The sequence below is a fragment of the Sceloporus undulatus genome, chromosome 2 (genome assembly GCF_019175285.1).
Source record: "Sceloporus undulatus isolate JIND9_A2432 ecotype Alabama chromosome 2, SceUnd_v1.1, whole genome shotgun sequence".
NCBI classification, from domain to species: Eukaryota; Metazoa; Chordata; class Lepidosauria; order Squamata; family Phrynosomatidae; genus Sceloporus; species Sceloporus undulatus.
In genome coordinates this window covers 150338153-150363116 of record NC_056523.1, presented here as the reverse complement: position 1 = coordinate 150363116, position 24964 = coordinate 150338153, and the positions used below count along the sequence as shown (strand labels likewise).

The 24964-nt window shown below is 44.2% G+C and overlaps 1 protein-coding gene across 4 annotated transcripts in view; it reads right to left on the bottom strand.

The window, feature by feature from the left end:
* Positions 1 to 21166, bottom strand: part of SDK2 (sidekick cell adhesion molecule 2) — a 412765-nt gene extending 391599 nt beyond the window's left edge. For all 4 annotated transcript variants that reach the window (XM_042452124.1, XM_042452127.1, XM_042452125.1 and 1 more), the window contains exon 1: positions 20474 to 21166. In XM_042452124.1, coding sequence (XP_042308058.1) covers positions 20474 to 20555 — 82 coding nt within the window. In that variant the 5' untranslated portion in view covers positions 20556 to 21166. The remainder of the gene's footprint in view (positions 1 to 20473) is intronic.
* Between the last annotated feature and the right edge of the window lie 3798 nt (positions 21167 to 24964).

Genomic DNA, 24964 nt, shown 5'->3' with positions numbered 1-24964 from the left:
GGCACCGAGGGAATGCAAACCCTAGCAAATGTAAGAGTTCTAGGTGCAAATGATTTTCAATGTCTCACTCTCTGCAATGCTAGATATTTGAGAACTGAAGGAAAATTTCAGGGCAGAGTATGTGTAAGAATGAGCTCTACCTCTGGCTGCAGTCAAGGGCCAGCCCAAGGTATTTGGATACATAGGGGCAAGCAGCAAATGAGGGGATGTGGGCTGTCCTGACTCATCCACCCATATTGAGGGAGGGAAGTACAGTCGTCCCTCCTAAATTGCGGATCTGGGATCTGCGCCGCGCCCTCGAATATCTGCGGTGGGGCGACCTCCACTGTTTCCAAAGGCGTGGAATTGAATATGGCTTGAATATGCACAAGCCTCTGTTTTCGCCAGGGTGTGTGTCTGGAATGGATCCCCCACAAAAAGGGAGGGCTAACTGTATTCTAGGCAAGTCTTATTTGAGCATATGTCTTTTAAAAAAAATCCTACTTATTTCCCTCCCTGGCAGCTATAGTGTGAGGATAGCAATTTAGGTAACTTTCTGGCTCTGAAAGGGGCAGTCCATTTAGCCCCTAAGAATTTGTTGCCCTTTCAGGATGTTCCATATCTATCTCCTGAGGGGGCAGCCTTGTTTTGCCTATAATCCAGTAATGCAATCCTAGCCACACAAGAAAGAGACAGAATGGGGAAAAGACTGAGTCTTCACTGGCTAGCTGTGGAAGGGGAAAGCATGCTTCATCTGCTGTATCTGGCAATATATGTACAATGTTTTGGACTGTGGCCTATGCAGATATGGTCCAATAGCTGAGGCTATCCTCATAATCAGAGTCTGACTAGAGCTCATATTTCATTTGCAATCATTGCATTGATTGGTTATAATTAATATTATAGGCACAATTCTCATGTTTGTGCACACAGAGCAAGATAGAAAGGCAGACAATATAATGTACATATATAATTTCTTGTCCTCAATATATGTGCTATAATAAAATGATTTTAAAACTGCAGAATTGCACACAGGTATGAGCACAAATGGTCTTGCTTTCTTTTCTTTCCCACTTTGAGTGATTTTTATGTTAAGCAGGCAATACAGATAACTTTTTGCCCTTTCTTTCCCAAACAAACATTCAAGGATTACTTATACACAGTAAGATATATACAAAGTGGGACACACAATACCATAAAAATCTTTGCCAGGCAAAGTCCATGTCTTTGTTGAAGCTGTAATCCTAACAATTATAGGGTCTCTCAGGCAATTCATGATCCATGCAGCATTTGGCAAATTCAAAAGCAACCTTGCAATCACTTCAATAAGTGCTTGACACATAATTATTCAATATAGTTATCCCATCTTTGCTCTAATTCATTTCTAGTTTGCGATGGAACATTGTATTTCAGAGGAGCTACAAACTGGATGCGTCCTGAAGCTATTGCCCCATTTCACCCAATGCCACAATGCTATATTAGATTCACTTATCTCATACTCACAAACATGTGGATTGTTTCCCATCATGTCTAGTTTGTCCCAAAGGCTTAAAGTTAATGCACAATGGCATGCCAATTGCTTAGAACACGATTTGGCCATGACACTCACTGGTTGAACTTGGGCAAATTGTTATTCATCACCTAATCTATATGGCTATTATGAGGCTAAAAAAGGAAATGGATAAGAATCCGCAGATTCAGAAATTCAGCAGCATCTTTTGGCTATGGTGAAATTTTTCCTATCTCCTCATCCTGGTTTCAGATTAACATGGTTTGTAAACTATCAGTCCGCATGTAACAACAGTACAGCATTTTGAATCCTTTTGAAAAAATAAGAGGGAATTACGCTATAATAGAGGTAATGATAGTGGAGGAACTTGGTCTAACCATCTCCTAGTCACAACATTTGAGGAAGACACCTACTATTCTCGGGCCTACCACTGTAAGATAAAGAACACGGCAATCCCAAAGGTACAGATGACTGTATCAGAGATAGCAGGGGTACAGGAAACAAAATTGGTGAAGAAGGCAAGTTAAAAAATGGAACGTAAAAGTATTAATCCAAGACTGGAGGGAGAAGAAAGAAAATACTACTAATTAGCAGCCTGCAGTATGGATAGACTTAATTTGCAGAAGCGTATATTAGATGAAGCTATCAAGGCAAGCTATTCAAACTGAAATTGCTCCCAGGTCAGATTGTGGACGTGTTTTTATATGTTATGAACTAGATAGAATTTTTGGTTTAGCTAAATTCATTTTATTTCCAAGTACAATCTATGCATTGCTCTCTTAGCAGCCCTTCCAATTCCTAATCTCAGATTGTATCCAAGGTTTGAAATGTGCATATACATACATATCCAGAAGAAGAACATGGATGTTCTTCTAACCCCTTGCAAACTCCCCCTAGGATTTTGAAGATAATACATCAGTTTTCCCCACCTGTACTGAAGGGCACAAAGGAGACAGCTAAGAATTAGACATCTCATCAGCTGCATCCTCTTTTTTCCAACCTATCTGCTGTAACAAGGACTCCCTCCCTTTATAGCCTGCCTGCTGTGCCAAACGTGCCAAGTTTCAACAGCAGCACCATCTTGCCTCCAGCTGAGCAGAGACTGCCAGAACATCCTAATCCCCATAATTAAGGGAGGAGAAACAGTTGACCCTTTTAAGCATTGGCCTTTTCCAGCTGTTCAGTGATGAGACAGACTCTAGGTGTACAAGGGGAGGAGCCACAACAGCCAAGAGAGATCTGGGACAGTGAAATCAGAGGGTACTAGCAAGTAAACAGAGAGGCACCCTTCACAGCCAGAACATCAATTACTGGGTTACAGAGGCTAAGAACAACTACAGGCATTGCAATCCCCCATTATGTTTACTCAAGAAACCTAGCTGATCTAACTACTGGGGCAATAAATCAATGGATAACTAATAATGCAATCACTACAGACAGTGGTGGATGGTCCCTCCAAAAAGAGAAGCTATACATGGTTCCCAAACCCAGTAAACCTATTAAGCTCATCCTGCCACATCTTCCATTGGCTCCTACCACCAAAAGCCTTCAGCCCGTGGAGGTTCCTAGTAATATGCCACTGAATGGGACTAGGAAATCTATCCCTATGTACAGCAGCATTTGGTGGCCACTGTTGGGGTCAAACAAGACAAACAGTGTAATCATACTTTTAGAAATAGCAATAGCACTTACTTTTCTATATCACTTTATAGTGCTAAGCACTCTCTAAGCAGTTTACAATATGTTAGCCAATTGCCCCCAACAAGCTGCGTACTCCAGTCAGCTCTCCTTATCCATGGATTTTTTTATCCATAGATTGAAGCATTCATGGTCTGAAAATACTGGAACCTCCTGCCATGCAGGAACTCACGATCAAAGTACACCTGACAGATGGCCATCCAGACTGTTTTAAAACCTTCAAAGAAGAAAACTCCACCATGTTCCAAGGCAGGTCTTATTGTCAGGACGTTCTTCCTAATGTTCAGGTGGAATCTCTTTTCCTCTAGTTTGAATCCATTGCTCAGTGTCCTAGTCTCTAGAGCAGCAGAAAACAAGCTTACTCCATCTTCAATATGACACCCTTTCAAATATTTAAACATGGCTATCGTGTCACCGCTTAACCTTTGCTTTTATACTCCATAGATAAATCAGAGGGTTAAATACTGCACCCTAATTACACCTTAGTAACTCTGATCATGATATAAAAGAGGCTTTTGCATTCACATTATTTCAAATTCTGTGTTAAAACATTCTGAGGGAGTTTTAGTCTGACTCCAAAGGTAGCTAAAATTCAATGTACTGTATATATTTAGCAGAGCTTCTCCCAGAATGTAAAACTTCTATTTTCAGCAGGAGACAGCAAGTTTGGATACTCATCTATTTAAAAGAAAAGCAAACAAAACATAACCTTTCATACTTAACCTTAAAAATCAACCTTCCTATTCAAATAAACAAACAGCCGCTAGCATGCCAAGGAAAAATATCCTTCTCCCTGACATTCTATTTTTCCTAAGTACCAGGAGGTTTCTTTCTTTTTCTTTGTGGGAGCATTCAAACACAGTTTCTTCTCTCCTTGAAGCCTGAAGTAGCACAGCCTGAGATAAGCTTTAGTATTTGATTTTGCAGAATGCATAAGCTGGTTCTTAAGTCAAAGAATCAGTGATTTGCTTTATTGCCATTAAAACATTACATCCACAGGGGAAGGAAGTGGGTGAGAAGAGGCTGAGCTCAATCTTTTTAAATGCATACTTATATGCTGCTCCAAAACACACCAAGTTAGGCCTATTTACTAAATACTAAGAACTCAGCTGGAAAAAGGCCATGCCAAAACATTTTGTGGACCAAGGTAAAATACAAAATGGCACACTCTTCCTCTATTGTACATACTGAGGCTGACTCAAATGGCAGTTGACTCTTACTTCTCTGCTGGCAATGGGGATGCAAACCCAAGGGATACAGGGCAGGCTGCACAACACATGTAGCCCCATCCTCCTGAACCTCACTTGTGTTTGTCTTTCAGGAATTGCAGTCTGATGCAGCTGCTTCACTCTGTCTAATGGCAGGGTGGGCTCTTAATATCACGAGCCAAAAAAATAATCCTCACTTGAACAAAGAGTATGAAGGATGTACCTCTGTCATAAGAAAAGGATGTTGCTAGGAACCTTTTATACTAAGGAGGCCCTAGCAACAATTCCAAATGGTGTTCATCTGGACTCATTCCCCAATTTAATATTCCTCCTCACTCTTGCCTATTCCAGTCTCATTACATATGGAGGAGGGAGGGAAAGAATTCAACTAGTAACGGGGAAATGGATGGAGAGAGGGGTGTGGAAGAGAAAAAGTGGTTCTGACAAGGTGGGTCAAACCCCATCAGCAGATTGTTGGAGCCTGCAATGAGTGATGCTTTGCAAAGAATCATAGAATCATAGAGTCGGAAGAGACCGCAAGAGCCATCCAGTCCAACCCCCTGCCATGCAGGAAATCCAAATCAAAGCATCCCTGACGTAACCCCTGTATATCCCAGCACGACTTCTGCAAAAGAACAAGGTTCTTCTGGCGGATCCATGTAATAATGAAGGCAAAGCAAGAGCTGCCACTTCTGTTCTTCAAAGAGGTTTTGTCTTCATCTTCCCATTACAAAAACACACATATCAAAGCTAAAACCAACTTATTCTATCAGAATACACCAAAGCCAGGAGGAAAGTTCCCTCCAAGCAGTGAACTGATTTTTATTTTATTTTATTTACAGATACTAGTTGGAGAACAGAGTTGCAGCTTTACCCAGGTAGTCAAACCTGATGCTCTTGGTGGTCTCCTGTGGATGTCAATCTGCCTTTCTGGAGCTGATGGCAAATAACAGGGCTGGGTGAACAACAAAGGATGTTTGTTTGCCCAGTGCTGTCTCCAAGCTGCTGCCTTCAGTGGCTACAAGCCAAGGAAGAGGTTTAATGCTTGCTATGGCTGTTGGGAGAACACAAACCGATACACGAAAAGAGATCAGAATACGTTGGTCCCAGAGCTGCTTCTCAAGGTTACACAGACAATTGTTGTACATTACCACACACATGAGCAGCCCTTGAGGCCAGCCGCAGTGCTGGGTCTCAGCTCCCCAGCAGAGTCATTAACAGCCTGCATTACGGCAAATAATATTTCCTTCCTTTATGATTATCGCATCATCAAAATTTCAGGGCCACACCAGGCCACTAATGGTTTCCTAAGAAGCATCAAATTTTAATCTCCTCCTTCCCAGCCACCCCTCCTCTGCAACCTGCTCAGCCACAAGCCACTTTTCATCCTCAGCTATTCCACATAAAGCCAGTAACTAATGCACCAAACCAATTTTAAGTAAGAGGGAAAGCAGTTTCTAGCCAGACAACCAAGGAAAGAACAGAAGCAAGGAATAGAGCCACTTCTTTTGAAAAGCAGGCCATATACTGACCAAAAAGAACCCAAATGCTGTCCACAGACATGTCTATGTCCTTCTATTCCAAGTCCTTCAGCAACTAGTACTTAGAGACATACTGTCTCTGAGCATGGAGGTATCACTGAGGTATCCTAGTTCATATAAACTAATCTGTTGTTTGTTATGTGCCTTCAGCTCAACTCCAATTTGTGGCAAGCCTATCCTAAGGTTTTCTTGGCAAGATTTATTCAGAGGAGGTTTGCCATTGCCTTCTTGTAAGGCTGAGAGACTTGTCCAATGTCACTTGGTGGGCTTCCACAGTACAGCAAGTGGTCAAACCTTGGTCTCTCAGAGTCCTAGCCCAATACACACATCACTAAACCATACTGGCCCTCAACATAGACCAATGCACCTCCATAGACTAGTCTAGCTCTGGAGTGGAGAACATGTAGCCTGCAGGTGACATGTGTCCTCTGCTTGTTTTTGCACTACCACCCCATCCATTTTTAAAAAAAAAATTTTGGAGTCTCAAAAAAATTAATGATGTTGCTCTCCTTGAAACAAGGCCTCAGAGTAGCAGCTTCTGTTGTTGCTGCTGCTTTCTCTTTTTCTTCTTGGAAACTATCACTTTCAGTTTTCAGCTTTTTGGTACACTGAATATACCCCACAGTGGGTTCAGAGTATAAATAAATAAATAAATAATAAGCAAACAATGAATAAAAATTAGTCTCAAGACTTGCCAAAATTTGTCTATCCCTTGTCTAATCTCTATTTAAAGCAAGATAAGTAACATCTAGTTTCTAGTCCTCCTCATTCATCCTAATGGTACCTTTCCAGGTTCCATCACCTCTCAGTCCTCTTTCCTCTGTGGTTGTGTTGTGTCACTTCCCCAGCTCAACCATCACACTGCTCAAGAGGCCAGAAATCATAGCTTAGAAGCAAGGAGAGGGGAGTATGGCTGTGCCCCACATTTGAGCTACCCACTGAAGAAAAGATTGCTCTGTTGCTTTATAGGCAGTTTCCCCATTACACAGCATGGATGTGTGACCTTCCTCCATGGATGCTTCTCGGTATTCTTGTGCAACACAAGTGAACTTCCCTTCTCAGCACACAATAGCTGAGTGCACACATATGCCAGTTTTGCCCAAAATTACTTTGAGCCCCCACTCACCACTAGTAGGTTTTCCCAGCCACTTTTCCCCAAAGGGAAATGGCCTTTAGAAAAAGACTACTATGATCTTACTAGCAACCATTAACATGTGCTAGTTGATTTTGTAAGTGAATTATGAGTTGTGTAAAGAAGCATATTCTTTCCACTATCCTGAATCTACTACTTTCATTGGCTGACCCCGAGTTCTTCTGTTATGTGAAACAAAAACTTTTGGCCTCTTTCTCCTCACCATACATGTTCTAAAACTTTTGTTAGGGATAACTCTTATTACGGATAATGCTATGAAGCCTTTTTTTTCTTAACAAAAAATCTCTAAACAAATTAGACTTTCATCCAATGCAAGAGGCTCCAGTCACTTATTTTTCTACTTGACCCGTTTGTATTTTTAACAGCTCTGGCATTTCTAAGATGGAACATTACTAGTGGTGTAACTTCACCAGAGAAGATACATCTATGGGAGAAAGTCCCTCTCTTCTGCATAAGCATAACTTTAAGGCCACACTCCTCAAAGAAGGAACTTGGCTTTCCCAAGGAAGCAAGGGCTGCTCCTGGGGTTAAAACAATATCTGAGGTCTTTCCTTATACAGGGCTCTTCCTTCCTTCCTTAGGGTCATCTACATAAAACAATTATTTGGTCTGTTTCAGATCCAGGGAAATAATCATGACTCAACAGAGCAATATAGCAGCCCAAAAAGACAATGCAATTTCTCAACAGGGTGTTTAATGTCCAGATGTAGCCTGCTGCCATACTGCAGAATGTGGTTTGACACCTCTTTAACTGTCATGGCTCCATACTATAGATTTAATGTGCCACCAGAGCTCTCTAACAGAGAAGGTTAAATATCTCACAAAACTACAAATCCCAGAATTCTACAGCATTGGACCATGGGAATTAAAGCAGTGTCAAACTGCATTAATTCTACAGTGTAGATGCAGCCTAAGAGACTACTACTATAGTACTACTGCATTGCGCTTAGGTCAGACTTCATCTGCCATCTGTAATACAGCGTCCACTACAGTTCAAGGAAGATATTGGGAAACTGGAAAATGTGCAGAGGAAAGTGACTAAGAGAGTAAATGTTCTGGAAACCAAGCCTTGAGGAACATCTTACGGAACTGTATATGTTTTGCTCAGATAAGGAAAACAGAAAGGTAATATATAGCCATGTTTAAATATTTGAAGAGGTGTCATGCATGTGCAAGATGGAGCAAGCTTGTTTAGGATTCAAACCAACAGAATCAAATTAAAATAAAAAGGATTGCACTTAAGCAATAAGGAAGAATTTCCTGATGGTTTGTCGTCATTACCTGCTGTCAAGTCAACTTTGACTTATGGTGGCCCTACGTATGAGAGACCTCCAAGTCACCTTGTTTTCAGCAGCCCAGCTCAAGTCTTGTAGACTGAGGGTAGTAGCTTCCTTTATTCAGTCTATCCACCTGTAATGTGGCCTTCCTCTTTTTTCTGACAGGAGGAGCTGCTTAATAGTGGAACAGACTGCCTCAGTGGGTGGTGGACTCTCCTTCTTTGCCTATTCCTGCATGTCACAGCATTTGTACTAGATTAACCTTGCAATCCCTTCCAACTCCTATCATCCTAAGGTGCTACCACCCTTCTAATGGCTATGTAGTGAAGATGAAATTGGTGAACAAATCATAAACACAGCTGTCCTAATGCCATCCCTCAGGATTTCCAAGTATAACAATAAGGAGCTGCAAGAGCAGAACTAGGACAGGCCATTCCAAGGCCAAAGGACTCCCAAACCAGTGATCACAATATCGCACCAATGCAGTGCAAAAGGGATAAGAATGGCTGATTTCTACAGCAAGGCTAAACCAGTAGGCCAACGCTGATGGAAAGGTGACACAATATTTTGAAAGTTTATAGGTGTAGAGCACAGCTGGAGGGATGATAGCTGTCCAGTTCCTGCTGATCTACACCTCCCATCATACTGAATTGTCAGCCAAGCTAGCAGGGGTTAATGAAAGCTACAGTCCTATAACATATGGAAGGGCAATTCCCCTCAGTCCTGGGGTACGGGAAATCTAATCTGATACTCTCCCTCTTTCAAGATTGTCTCACCTGCCAGGCAGCAGCACACAGCTTATGGAGGTTTTCCAACAGAGGCCCAGCTCCTGAGGTGCCAGCAGCTCTGTGACATATTACCTTCATGATAAACATTGCATTCCATTGTGGATAATTAGCAATTGGCTCTAATCAATAAGTTATTTTTGGTGCAGGTAATTAATAATTGTGTGGTGCAGCTCTAAAGTAATTAAAATTTCAGTGCTCTTTCCCTGATGGGCATTTTGTTTTTTATATAAACAGCTACAGGTGGTAACTTTTTTTTATTTCTTTGCAAGATATTAGAGCAGGATCCCTCTCTCTCTCTGTCTCTCTCATTCTCTTGTCCTCACTCCTTCTCTTTGCTTCTAAAGCTCTTATTGATCAGCCTTTCTTTAGCTGACTGAGTCGATCATGCAACAAAAGACGGATGTTGGCTCAGATCTTTGTAAGTAGATGCCAGGCTATTGTACCCCCTCAGCTTCCAAAATGGAGACCCATCCGCTTCTGAAAAGAGCTCCCCCAACTGGAACCAGGCAATACAAATCAGACAAAGAAAAAAGAACAGAAGTGGCAAAGAATGATAATGTGGTATTTACTAGATGTGGCATTTACTTTTCATCAACATCATGGGGGTGGGAAGATAAAGAGAGCAACATTACACTTTTGAAGCATCAGTAACATACTACATATTTCCATTAATTAAATGTATGATTACCCAAAGTCTCATTCTAAGGTCTATTCTTTTTACCATCATAATATAATACCATCACTCACTCTACCCCTCAAATACTTGGTCAAAAATCTACACAGATTGGATCTTGCTGACTTCTATTTTGTCATGCTGGAATATTTAAACTTCAGTCACTGAATTCCTGTGGCTGAATTGCAAAGACAATGATATGAAGAGATGGTCAGTGTAGGAAGTTCAAAAGATGGCCTGAACTCATCCCAGTCAGACGTTTATACTTTAGGCATTTCATCAGCTTAATTTAAAAAAAAAAAAAAAGTTTAAAGAAAGAGAAGGCCTCAAATCAAATACATACAGTACAAAAAGATTTCTCATAGTTACAGGCTTGAAACATTTATACTGTGTTATGTCATAGGCTAACGAGAATTTTGGGGGAGAATTAATTATCAGTTCAAGAGCAACCTAAGGATATAATTTATTGACATTTTCTGTTTGTTTCCTTTCATACATTATAGAGAGGCAAACTTGGGTCTGTACACACTCAGTAGGAAACTTCAGCCAATCATTGACAACAGTACCTACATGAAACACATCTCTGTTGCATTCATACTTAACTTTTTAACCTAAAAATGGATTGTGCAATATGACTCTCAAGCTGTTTTTACTGGGGGGGGGGGGGGGAATGCATAAAAGACACATAGCCACAATTGTGAAGAAGATAGGCCTACATGTGTGTGGAGAAGAGCAAGAAAGATAAGAAAATTAAAAACTAGGGGCTTGAGTGAGATGTAAACAAACTGACCAGTACAGCAACAGTTCTCGGCTACATATAACAACATTATGAAGACCAGCAACAGGCCAATACATAGAAATTGCTTATTTTGCCGGAACCAAACATTGAATTTAACTGCTGGACTGATGCCACAAGAATAGTTATGGGGAGAAATTATTCAAGAGAACAGGATTTTGAAAAAACCCTCCCGCCGTTTTCAGAAAAAGTTACATGGGTGCAGGACAGACCGCCTGAAAGGACGGTCTGCCAGTGGCCTAATTTCCTCCTGAGGGAAGCCACAGCTGCCAAACTGTGTGGCTTCTCTCCTCAGGAAAAAGAACCCTGGGTCAATGTAACTGGTGCACTCGTTACGTAAGTGCCATGTGGCGACGTACAGATGCCGCACAGCGCTTATGTAACAATGGTGGCGACCGTGTACAGGAGGCACCGCCATTGTTATGGCACTGAACTATGTTAGGGTTAGGGACTGTGCGGTTGCTGCATGGTCCCTAACCCTAAAATCAGTGCCAGCATGGTGCATTTGCGTGGTCTATACCGCACCCTAGATGGGCTTAAGTTTTCCCTTCAAAGAAGGATCCACTGTACATGGTTTTCCTACAAGTAAAATGTGAACATGAAAGCTGCCTGGCTCTTCACTTTCATGTCTCTTTTGACCTCATCAAAAATGTTGATCATCTGTATCTCGTAAGGCTGAAAACTTAGAGCTTGTCTACACTGGCCAAAAATACTGGACTCACATTGTTTCTGGTGCAGTGAATTCTCACTACACACAATGAATGAGCTTCTTTAAGCTATTAATGTGCCTTAACAGAAAATACTGTTTACCCACTGCATTGTCCTGCTGGCCCATCCCCTCAGTGTTGCTGTCACTGTAACTGTGGCCTTGCTGGGCTGGCAACTCCCTGCAAGTGCCAAGTTGTCACCATCACTTCTGCTGAGGTCAGAATGGGGCACACTGCCATGTGATCAACAAGGATGGGGGCGCTCTACCCCATCCTTGTTGATTGGATGGGCACCCCATTCTAACCTCATCTGAAGTCTATCAGGAAATGTTTGGCTCACACTGTGTTAACCCAGGGCAGCTTAAGGGTGCCAGTGTAAACATGTCATTCGTTATACCACAATGAGCTCAGAATCAGTTACTACAAACTGGCTGTGTACTCACAACCTAATTCAGATAATCACTTATTGTTCCAACTGCCTGTTCAACAGAGCAGCCCTGTGTCCAGCTCAATCTAGTGCTCTGCCCCCACCCCAGCTCATCAATACCATAATTGATTTTCTAGCTTCTTGCAACTAGAATTACACGTCCAATGCACATTTGCATGCATAGTTCCTCATCCATAAATGGATAAGTGCATAGAATTTCCACTACTAAACTACTGAGAACCTTAGTAATCCCTTATGATGAGAAGAAGCTTTGGTGTCAGTAAAAGAAGCAGGTCCTGTTTGAAATACAGTATGGCTCACTCCTATTTTGAGAAAATAAAGATTCAAATGACAGAAAATCTGGACTGTCACCAGTCTACATCTACCCTTTATTCCCTAGCAACATCAACTACTGTATAATCTTGCAAGATAGACTAAAAAAACTACTAGCCTAGAACCCTTTCAGCAACACCTCTGCCCACCCAGGGTGCATCTAAACTGTAGAAAGAATGTTACTTGACACCCCTTTAACTGTTATGGCTCCATCTTACAGAATCTTGGGATGTGTGGTTTTGTGAGGCACCAGCACTCTTTGGCAGAATAGTCTAAGGACCTTGTAAAATTAGAAATCCCATGATTCCATAAGATGGAACTTCAGCACTTAAAGTGGTGTCAAACTGGTGCCAAAGTAAGCTATGGTACATCAACAGAAAAGGCCGATGGAGGCAAGAGAGAATGCAAGTCTCCTTTAAACTACCTTTGATTGTTGTTTGGCAAAGTCACATTTATAAATCTGGCCTAGTAAAACAGTGCTTCCTGGGCTATTTGATGTGGGTAATCAGCATTTCCCCCAATATGCTGGGCCTGGGAACCAGTAAAATGATTGTGCCAATTGTCTACAGCTGTTTCTTTCCTGGAATCGCTCCTTGGACTGACTGCCAATGGCTTTCAGATCACTATCAGTCCAGAGACCACTACTTTGAATAGCACTGAATGTGATAGTATCATGTCATATATTTTTTTCTGAAAATACTAGGGGAAATACAGTGGGGAGCATGAATTGGCAGTACCTATCTGTCTTGAATAATCCCCAATTAATGTCCTAAATTCAAAAACATAATGGGAAAATTGTGATAATTATAATTAGAGCAGAGGCCTCTCAACAGGAGTAACCCTTGAAAGTTTTCCATCCATTTTTGTTATATTTTAATGGTAAGGAATATAATAAGAAACAACATTACACAACAGTAAAAATGCATGTTTCAGTCAACATTATATATAAAAATCAAATGGAGCATCTTAGGCCTATCCTTCTACTGGCCAATGCACAAATGCTTCAATGAAACAAACATTTCTGTCTTTGAGACCAAGATAAGAGAGGTGGGATCTTACAAAATAAACCAGAAAAAGTTCATAACACAGGTGTAATAGCTTCTGATGCCTGAGAGCAAACACAACGCTGGGGAGCCCAGGAGACAGAAATTGGGAGGCAAGGAGAAGGAGGACTCAGCGAGTGCAAGTGAATCAATCAAAGAGACCATCACAGTTTCTGACACAGGGACCCTTCTGGATAATATACTGCAAGTTTATCTGTTATGTTCTGGACTTAATTACTGAGAAATTATAGCCTAGGTGCACAGAAGAGGCAGCGTTAAGAGCCAGGGGCACTGAGAAGGCTTTGGCTTTGTCAGCTACTGGAAACAATGGCTATAAATTCTGAGCAGACAGAGAGGACACTGTGGTATGTGCCTTGGATATTATAAACCCTAGGGGAAAACCACAGGCTCGCTCACTGCCACAAAGTCAGATTCAGTATCCAGTCTTTTCATACATGTGATGCCCCTCTACACCCAGAAATAAAGACTAGATTCTATGGGACAGTGCAGTGACATAGCTTGAAACACAACAAGATGGATTAAGGAATAGATGTACCATTGCCCAACTCAAGAGTGTTACTCCCTCTCCTCAGATGGAGCCTTTGCTACCCCCCCCCCCCTTATTCTAAGAAGCAACAGAACAGTAGACCAGGCATTTTTTCTAATTCCCACCGCTGCATTTCTGGGAATGGACTATATTCCTACACTGGCCACTGAATTGCTTTACATTACGGGGCATATGTGTTTATTGCTCTTCTCACGTTTTCCCAACCCATCCCTTTAAAGGAAGGCTTTCTCTCACACTGCATTAGTGACAGGTGTGGTACAGAAGCTGTCCTGACCTATCTGTCATTAAAAGCAACTACAATTCAGACACTTACTAACACACAACTCTCTTGACAGACTTTACATACCTCCTGGAGGGGGCAGTATACACAAACAATGGGCACGAGATTATTCCTATTGAAGATCTAATATTCCTAGAGAAGATATGGCATTCCTCCAGGGAGTCAGGAAGTTGCTGGAGGTTGCATGTAATTCTTGGGTTTATCATAAAATATCCAAATTATGTTCCAGACTATCTTTTAACAATTCCCAGCACCAGTTGCGACACTGTAATGAAGGCAGTTGTTACTAAGCCCTAGATAATTGTGATGTATGAATGTAGCTTGTTTCCAGTCCAAAGAATGTAAGACAAAAAAAGAATCTCCCAAAGCTTTGTAGAATTCTGTGGGTGTATCTACACTGTAGAAATGATGCAGCTTAACACCACTTTAAGTACTGTAGTTCTATCCTATGGAATCCTGGGATTTGTATTTTTAAAAACTCTTTATCTTCTCTGTCAGAGTGCTAGTGCCTGACAAAACTGCAAATCCCAGCACTCTGTAGGATGGAACCATGTCAGCAAAAGTGGCATAAAACTGTATTATTTCTACAGTGTAGATGTATCCTGAATCTATTTCTAAAGTCGACTACACTGTTAAGAACAATGGGGGAAAGTAGATCTAAATCTTACACACAAGTACAAAGTTCTTTTATATGTAAAACATAAATAGTAAAATTTACTTTGTCAAACTGTTGTTGGGGGGGGGACTAGAATTATGATATGCCATTTAAAAAAAAAAAACTACCAGTATATAACAGCATTTGTTCTAAAGAAGAGATAATGAGTGATTTGGGATATATGCAAAATTGCCTTATATAGAGTCAGATCATCGGTCCATCCAGCTCAGTAATGCCTACACAGTGACTTTCCAAGGGTCCTTCCCAGACTTACTTAGGAGTAAACCTGGGGTGTCCTGCTTGCAAAGCATGTGTGGTACCACTGAGTTCCAGTCTTCCTCATAAGTAACTCCACTGCTGTCATTGTATACCTTCAAGTCGTTTCTAACTTATGGTGACCCAAAGGTGAACCTGTCATGGGGCTTTCTTTGGCAAGATTTGTTCAGAGGAGATTTGCCATTGCCTGCCCTTTAGGCTGGGACCATGTGACTTACACAAGGTCACCCAGTGGGTTTGATGGCCAATCTGGGGATCAAACCCTGGTCTCCAGAGTTGTAGTCCACCTTGGCAAGTGTGACTGGCAAGTCACATGCTCTCAGCCTCAGGGAAAGGCAATGGCAAACCTCCTCTGAACAAATCTTGCTGAGAAAACCCCATTATAGTTTTGCCTTAAGATTGCCATAAGTCAGGAACAACTTGAAGGCATATAACAACAACAACAACAGCAGCATTTTATTGAAAACAAAGGTAGACAGACCATATCCACATACTTGTGGTAGTGCACTGCATTTCAGGCTGTGGTTTATGTTCCAGCATGTGAAAGGAAACACCGGAGTCTGTCTGATACCAGCTGATTATCCAGCTAGTCAAGTACAGTCACCACTGACTGGACTTTTCCACCGTTTCAAGAAAAAGGTTTTCCCCATGACCTGCTACCAGATCTTTTTGAAAGTGAAGATGTATTTGTCATGTAGGGTTGCTAATTAATCAGAAATAATGTCTGAAATTGCTCCTGTTCTTTAAATCATTAAATGAAAATTGGGCAAGAAGAGTGATAAGAATTATAACCAGTTAATTTATATGTGTTCAGCTGTTATGACAGCAAGAAGGAGCAGTGTTTAAGGGATTGTTTGTCTTTTTTAAATGCTGGCAGCCTTACTGTCATGCAATAAGCCATCCTGTGGTGTTTCAGTGACATCGTCTATATATTTATGGTAGCTATTAAGCATTCCTTAAATTTTTGCTTTGGTAGTGCACTACCAAACTTCAGAAAGTGCCCTAAACCTCAGAAAGTGAATGGAAGTGCCATTTGGACAGTTCCCTCATGATATTTCAAAACCTGACCCTCACTTCCACAACAGTTCCAGTATACACATCCCATAGAGGCTATGAGGTAAAATGAGAAAACATGCACAAGACACTTAGAAATTCTCCCCATGAATGCACAACATGCTCTTAACCAGAGCTCAGTGGGAAGTTAACAATTCATGCAGAATTATTATTGCATGAAGAGTCATGACAGAGGATGCCAGCACCATGAGGATAATGTGAGGCCTCCAAATGACTGCTTGAGATACCTTTTCATACCCTGAAAGTCTGCTATAAAAATAAAGCACCCACTCACCCACCCACCCTTTCCTTCTCCTCATAAGAAATCCCTCCTCTTGCCCTTTCACGTAGCATACAGTTTCCTGGAGCCGACACTGGCCAGTGCAACCAAATCAATGCACTCTGCCTAAAGAGGGAGTCTATTTATGTATCTCATTCAGATAATAGAAGTGGCTGAAAATAGTCTGCACAGCACATAAGCATCCTGGAGGCAATTAGCTTATCGCAGGGTCCTGCACTGGCTTGTGGCACTAGCCGACCGTGGGCTGTCACGGAAGGGTACTTTCCAATGACCTTTTTTGCAATGGCAAAACTCTTCATTTGACTCACATTACTAGGTTTTACACAGCTAGGTCCCAACAGCTCCGTGGAGTGTGTGTGCAAGCATGTGTGCAGGAAAACGGATGGGAGAATATTAAGTGCGGTGGAAATCTTAGGACTCGAGCAACCAGTGGCTAAACCAACTTAACCCACAAAGCTCTTAAAGGATGTTTAGCTAGAGGAGGTATTCCAGTTCAACACTGAGAGATGGCGAGTCTTAAGTGTAACATCACAATGCAGTGATTCAGGGGAATATGTGCAGAGCTTTTGCCTTCTAGCTATGCAGAGATGATTGTACTGCAACTGCAAATGCCACCATCCCATTATATGTATTCAGAGTTCGGCTGGCCCACTCCCACAATGGTTTGCTTAAAGGAAAGCATAACCTAAGTGGCTAGACACTCTTTGGATTGCCTCCCACCAAATTCCTTGAGCTTCACATCCTCTCCAGTTTGAACTGAGCTTTGCTATCACACACCTGGCAACCTTGGGAGAAAATAAATCAAACTCGACACTGGAAACTGCCCATGTGTCTCTTCTCCTGTTCTCCCCTCATTTCCCAAGCAACAGTCATAAGCCTCTGTCGGCTGAGCCAGCCAGTACTCCTGCCTATAAACTCTAGATCTTAACCCCCTCCTGGCCCTATTGGTGCTTGGCAGGTCAAGAGATAGAAAATAAAGAGAGAGGAAGGTGATTCAGTGAGATATATGTGCACTACAAATCCTGGGGCCGGGGGGGGGGGGGACGGGCCCCACATTGCTCCAGTCATTTACAGTGGCTGTTTGGATAACTATGCAAATATTGGTTCAGCCCATGGAAGAAAAGTTTCAAAACTTTTAAGGACCCCAACCAAGACTCTGGTAAAAGAATAAAAGAAAGGAGAGAAGCTGTGTGTGTGTGTATGTCTGTGGGGAGAGTAGCCCCAGATGCCTGGGATCAGACATAGAAACAGATCTGCCCAAAGGTGCCACAAACCAAATTGTACAGTAACAGAATGAAATTCAGCAGAGTCCTTCCTGTCTCCTCCGTAACTCTTTCTCTCCCTCACCCCTATCCTCTCTTCTTTATGCAAAGGGATCTTGTAGCACCTTTAAGGCTAACTGTGCCAAAGAAGTTGTAGCGTAAGCCCTGTTTAAATATTGAGGAGGGAGCAAGCTTTTTTTCTGCTGCTCCAGAGAACAAAACCTGGAACAATGGATGCAAGCTACAGCAAAAGAGATTCCATTTCAACATTAGGAGGAACTTCCTGACAGTAAGGGCTGTTTGACAGTGGAACACACGCCTTCCTCGGAGTGTAGTGGAGTCTCCCTCCTTGGAGGTCTTCAGACGGAGGCTGGAGGGCCATCTGTCCGGGATGCTTTGAGAGTTCCTGCATGGCAGAATGGGGTTGGACTGGATGGCCCTTGTGGTCTCTCCAACTCTATGATTCTATCCTTTTAAAGATGAGACTTGAAAGGTACCCAGGCATAAGGTGGCAGCCAGGAGGCAGACAAAAAGGATACCTTTGCTGTCTGAATTGCTTCCAGGGGGCTTTGAGAACCAGTGAGGGAAGAGATGGACAAAGGGACCAAGCGCCCTCACCACAAAATGGAGGACCAGGCACTGCAAAATGGAGGACCTTTCAGAAAAAAAAGGGAGCACACTACCAAGGAAAAGTTCAAAATCCTCCTAGAAATGTCAAGGCATGCCTCTTAGTCCTGCTCCGAATGGAGAACATTCTGGAATCCCTCCTGGGGAGGAGGCTGAAATGGAGGTCAAATCCTGGGCGAGGAGATCAGTTGTAGTACCTCTGACGCCTAACCCTGCCAAAGAAGTCGGAGCATAAGCTTTCCCAGACTTGGTCTACTTCCTCAGATGGATGAGGTAGTATGAGGATGCTTGTGAGGAGATCGTCCAAAGCTTACGCTCCAACTTCTTTGGCAAGGCTGCATCCACACTGGAGGAATAACCCGGTTTGGCCCCACTTTAACTTCTTTGTGGCTCAAGGCTATGTAGTTCTGGGAGTTGGAGTTTGTTGTGGAACCCAAACTTCAACTCCCAGAATTCCATAGACTCGAGCCACAAAGGAGTAAAAGCGGGGCCAAACCGGGTTATTTTTCCAGTGCGGATGCAGCCTTTTAGTGCCACACGGTCCCCTTGCTGTGTGTCAAGGCCCTCTGAGGGCCGCCATTGTCCTGCCAGGGACCTTCAGCTCTGGCCAAAGGAGGCCGACTCTCCTGAGGAGAAAGCCGGGGCCGGGCGGGAAAAGACTGAGAACACCCTCCTTTAGCTCGGTCTGAGGGCTGGGCAACACTTTCATTGTGGAAACCACTTTCTTTCTTTCTTTCTTTCTTTCTTTCTTTCTTCTCGACGTTCTCTTTAGCCTGAGGCTTCTTTTGCGCGGATAAGAGCCTGGAAAGGGTCTCTCTCTTCTTTTTAACTCTTTCCCCCAAACAACCCTTCCCAAAGGTCCCCTTTCCCAAGTGTTGCTTGCCTCTCCCATTCTTCATATCCCAGACAGCCTCTTTGCCAGCCTGGCATATATGTATGTGTGTATATACACAGACACACCCCACACGCTGACCCACAAAAGACACCGCTCAGGCGGGTCTCTCCTTTGACAAAAACTAACGCTTGAGAGGCTTGGGAAGCTTGCCTCAGGTGTTTTGTGTGCGCGTGGGGGTTGGCCAGGGCTTGGGAAGGTTACTAGTACGTGGGTGTGTGGGTTGAGTTACTTTGGGCTCTGGCTGCAGCACTCCAGCCTTAAACAGTGTTTCCTCAGAGCGGACGTTACTGAGGACGCTGAGCCGCTGCTATCATCCCCTCATAGAGTCATAGAATCACAGAGTTGGAAGGGAAGAGACCGCAAGGGCCCTGATCCAGTCCAACCCCCTTCTGCCATGCAGGAACTCTTAATCAAAGCATCCCCTGTGACAGATGGCCATCCATCATCCGTTTGAAGACCTCCAAGGAAGCAGACTCCACTACACTCCGAGGGAGTTTGTTCCACTGTCAAACAGTCCTTACTGTCAGGAAGTTCTTCCTAATGTTGAGGTGGAATCTCTTTTCCTGTAGCTTGCATCCATTGTTGCGGGTCCTGTTCTCTGGAGCAGCAGAAAACAAGCTTGCTCCCTCCTCAATATGACATCCCTTCAAATATTTAAACAAGGCTATCATATCACCTCTTAACCTTCTCTTCTCCAGGCTAAACATCCCCAGCTCCCTAAGTCTTTCCTCATAGGGCATAGTTTCCAGACTTTTCACCATTTGGAGATGCTCCAGTTTCTCAACATCCTTTTTAAATTGTGGCGCCCAGAACTGGACACAGTATTCCAGGTGGGGCCTGACCAGAGCAGAATAGAGTGGCACGATTACTTCTGCTGTCTAGATCAAGGGAAGTAATAGTGCCACTCTATTCTGCTTTGGTCACGCCTCACCTGGAATACTGTGTCCACTTTTAATGGACCCAACCTTGGCTAATCTAGATCAGTGTCTAGATCAGTGGTTCTCAACCTTAGGACCTCCTGGCATTTTTGGACTTCAGCTCCCAGAATCCCTGATCGTGTGGACAAGCCAACTGAGACTTCTGGGAGTTGAAGTCCCAAACATTAGGAGACCAAAGGTTGAGAAGCACTGGACCTGAGGGAACTCCATCTTTGGGTCAACCTAGATCAGTGCCTACAGGCACCCAAGGCAACTTTATTCCTGGCAAACAGCCTAGAGCCTCGCTTCATCCAAGGCAACTTCAACCTTGGCCAATATGTGTATGTATGTGTGTTCCGTTTCCCTTCAGGTCTCAAGAGGAGAAGCCGAAGAGTTCAAAACAAGAAGCATCCAGGACCATATTCTCCTCCTTTTCCTTTGCACCCCTGCTGCTGCTTCTCACACTCACACCTACACACCTACACAAAGACATAGGGATTTCTTACCTTGAGCCCCGGCGCCGGGGATGCCCACAAAGGCGACGATCGCGCAGCAGAGGAGCTCCCAGGAGTTGCCCGCTCCTGCCATGCTTCCTCGGCGAAGGATGGAGGAGAACTTCGAGAGTTTGGGATTGATTTGAGAATAGATCCCTTTCTTTCCTTTTCTCTGGTTTCCGAGGAAGAGTCCGGAAGATGCTTAATTCTTCTCCCCCCCCCTTCCTTTTGGGCCACCTTTTCAGCAGAGTTTTTTTGGGTGAAGCAGCCGCTTCGTCCTCCCTCCGCAGGGTCGGCTCGGACCTTCTTCAGAGGGGATCGGCCACAAAGTCCAACAAGGAGGGAAGAGGGAGGGCCGAGGCCGATGCCCAGCCAGCCCTCCAGGGCATCCTCCGAGGGGTGTGTGTGTGTGAGAGAGAGAGAGAGAGAGAGAGAGAGAGAGAGAGACGGTGTGGTTGCGGGTCTGGAAGGCAGGAGATTGTCAGGAAATCTGCCGCCTCGCAGAGCGGAGCACAATCCTTCTCCCTTTGGATCGGGAGGCAGAAGCAGCAGCAGCAGCAGCGACAACAACCCGGAGACTCAACAGGCTTTCTCTCTGTTGTGGGTCTGGAGGGCAGAGTTTCCGGCAGCCCCTGGGCGTCTTCCTCTGGCTCGGGTTGGGAAGGGGAGGCTCAACAGGGTGCGCGGCGGTGCCTCCGTGGCTCTTTGGGAGGAGAAGAGTTTCCTCGCAGTTGGGAGCTTCGGAGCACAAGGGACCCGGAGGCAGAGGAGGCGGCGGCAACAACCCGGAGGAGACGTGTGTCTTTGTGTGTGTTTGTGTGGAGGGAGGAGAGAAGGGGAAGGGGGAGGCGATCTTTTCCTGGGGAGGATCCAGAGAGTCCAGCCTTCTCCAAAGAGGAGGGAAGAGAGCCCCCGGCCCTCTCGGAGGGTTGCTTGGAGGGAAAAGTTTTGGGGAGGGGGCTCCGATGGGCCCCGGGTCTCCCTCCTCTCAGCCCGACAGGCCAGCCATCCCCAGCGAGGGAGGGAGGCTCAGTGGCCGAGTGCCTGGTGGCGCTCTCTGCCCAGCTGCCTCCCTGGCCTCAGCCACCAAAGGTGGGCGTGAGGGGCCTTCTCTGGGCGGTGGGGCGCCGGGGACCCAAGGCGGACGCCTTCTCCGCGCTCCGGCTGCAGGCGGACTGGGGATGAGGAGCCTCCAGCCGGAATCCCAGGCAGCCGCCAGGAGGAGGAGGAGGAGGAAGAGGGGGAGGCAGCGCCACCTGGTGGAGGCTCAGGGCCAGGCGCCCGGGAGGGACTTCGGCCAGGCCCCCCCACAGCGGACCCGCCGTCCTCCTTTTCCCGGACGAGGCCTCCCTTTCAGCCTTCCCTCCAGGGGGAACCCCCACAGCTCCTCCAGTTGGAGCATCGCTCAGAAGCAGGCCTTGGCATCGCTCTTATGAGTGTTTCTAGCTTTTTTTGGTTTGGAATCCTACCTGCCTTAATATTCTGCTGCTCCAGAGAACAGGACCAGGAACAGTGGATGTAAGCTCCAGGAAAAGAGATTCCACCTCAACATTAGGAAGAACCTCCTGACAGTAAGGGCTGTTCGACAGTGGAATAAACTCCTTCCTCAGAGTGTAGTGGAGTCTCCTTCCTTGGAGGTCTTCAAACAGAGGCTGGATGGCCATCTGTCACGGATGCTTTGATTGGGATTTCCTGCATGGCAAAAGGGGGTTGGACTGGATGGCCCTTAAGCTCTCTTCCAGGTCTATGATTCTATATTTTGCAGTGTCCTGTCCTCCTTTGCGATGTGGATATCTAGTCACCCCGAACAGGATGACTACAGATCCTCCTTTTTCAGGACACATCCTCCATTTCACTCCGACCTGTGAGGGAGAGAATAGGCTGGCCCAGCTCCACCAGGGCTAGCCTGAAGAAGCAGCGCCCTCCGTCCAGTCCATTCTGCTTGGTCCAGGCCTCAGAGGGAGAGAAGAATGCTGTGACCTGATCCCCCCCCCCACCATTCCCTTTTGTGTTGTGTCTTTTTAGATTGTAAGCCTGAGGGCAGAGAACCATCTATTATCCCCTCTGTTGTAAGCCGCCCAGATTCCCAGTGATTGGGTGGCATATAAATTATTATTATTATTATTATTATTATTATTATTATTATTATTATTTCAACCTTCCGTCCAAGATGAATCCCAAAAGGTCCTCTATCTTGAGCAGGACTCAGAAGCAGGCACTGACATTTCTAAATGAACGTTCTGAGCTATTGTTTTATAGCGAACTACTTTTTTTTTTAATGTTCTACATTTTATTTATTTATTTTACTTCAAGGATTTGTATCCTGCCTTTCTCTCAGAAGGGGATTCAAAGTGGTGCCTTCTCCTCCTTTGTGATTCGCATATCTGGTCACCTGGGAAAAAAGGAGGCTGACCAGAGCTCCTCCCTTTCCAGACCCTCCATTTCAGGGTTCTGTCCAGGGAGAATTCCAAAGGGTTCTCCATTTTGAGCATTGCAAGGAAGCATGCACTGACATTTCTATGAGTGTTTATAGCTTTTGTTTGGTCATGTCCGACATTTTTTTCTTGGGTGTCCTTCATTTTGCGGTGCCTAGTCCTCCTTTGCGGTGAGGACATCTGTCACCTTGAACGGGTTGGACTTTTTGGCTGGCCATTGGGGTTGGGAGGCTTTTTCCCTCATCTACACACACACACACAAAATACTTGAAGAAGTCCCATCAGAAGACCTGCTTCCCCTGAAACTTTTCTGACCCTGGAGGGAACCCAATGGCATACCCTCCAACTGTCCTGATTTGGCAGAGATTGTTGTCCTTCAAGTTGTTTCCAATTTAGGACAACCCTAAGGCGAACCTATATTGAGCTTTTCTTTGGCAAGATTTGTTCAGAGGTTTGCCACTGCCATCGCCTGAGGCTCAGAGAGAGTGACTTGCCCATGGTCACCCAGTGGGTTTCATGGCTGAGCAGAGAATCGAATCCTGGTCTCCAGAGTTACAGTTGTTGGACGATTTTTGCATACTCTTTCCCCCTCCTTAGATAGATAGGGATTTCCTGCATGCAAACTCCTCTCTTTCTCTATCATTCAAGCTAACCATGTGACTTAGGCCGCTCTCCCTTTGAGACTAACAGACACTCTCTCAAAGACTTTCAACTGAACTGTTGGTCCTCCCTCTTCCTCCTCTCTCAACTTTCTTTGGAAAGATGGTGAGATAAAGATTTCTTTTTATCTAAACTATTCACTAGCTAGATTAGCATATAGCCGTTATGGATGGATGGATAGATAGATAGATAGATAGATAGATAGATAGATAGATTCAAGCCATTATTAAACTTTTGTTTTAAACTACAAGCTATGTGTTGTTTTTGGAGTCAGTCTCAATTCTTAGGAAGCAAAAGCACATTTCTGCTGCTCTGCTGATTTAAAGTTAGACCCTAACAGGCTTGGCTTTGACAGTTTTGACATTTAAATATTTTTGTTTCCTTAACAAAGGCCTTAGGAAACATAGTCCAACACTCAAACCCCTATGCCAAGTGTACATCACCAAACTGCAAATCTCAGGATGCTATAGGATAGAGTTATGGCAGTTAAAGTGGTGTCAAGCTGCTTTAATTCTGCAGTGTGGATACAGCCTCTGTCTCCAAAAGATAGTCAGCACCTTGGATAGTTCATTTAAGGTTTGGGTTTGAATCCAGAGCAGATTCAGAGCCCTGCTGATATAGAAGCCACCTGTCACCACTCATCAGGTGTAATGGGAAATGTAGTCTAGCCTAAATGATTTGGAGGCTGGGGAAATCTGGGTTGGAACCATCTTCCTTGTCTATTTTACAGGATCTATTTATTTTACCCACCTGTGAGAAAATGCATTACTGATTTTCCAGCCAGAAAGGCAGAAGCTGTACCTATCTATCGAATCTCTGCCAGTCACCCCATGAATTAGCAACCTAAAAGCCTTAGAAGGGAAGCAGAGTAATGGCAGCTCTTGGAAAAAGCTTGAGCTCATGGACCATCGGCTCTATCTTCCTTTACTTGTTCAGTGCAGGACTGAACTGTTTGCCACTGGGGCTTTTGTCCAGACCATCTGAATAGGCCTTGGTGCAAGAATATGGAAGGCTGTAGAGCATGGGTGGCCAACTTTGGATGTTTTTGAACAGTAGTTTTCTTACCATTGGCTATGCTGGATAGGGCTGATGAAGGTTGTTGTAAAAAAAAAAAAAACTTCTAGAGGGCTACAGTTGCCCAGCTTTGCTATAGAGCAGGGGTAGGCAACCTGCGGCCCGCGGGCCGAATGCGGCCCGGCAAGGCCTTGGGACTGGCCCCAGCTCAGTCCTGCCGCCGATTGCCACCGGGGCCTTTGGGGGGCAATTGTCTATAGAAGCCTCAGAAACATGCATTTATATTAACATTTTTTAAAAAATCAGCAAATTTTTTCACGTGTCCTCCATTTTTTAAAAAAAAGTGTCTTCCATTTGAAAATTTTGTCCTACATTTGTCCTGGTTTATTTATAT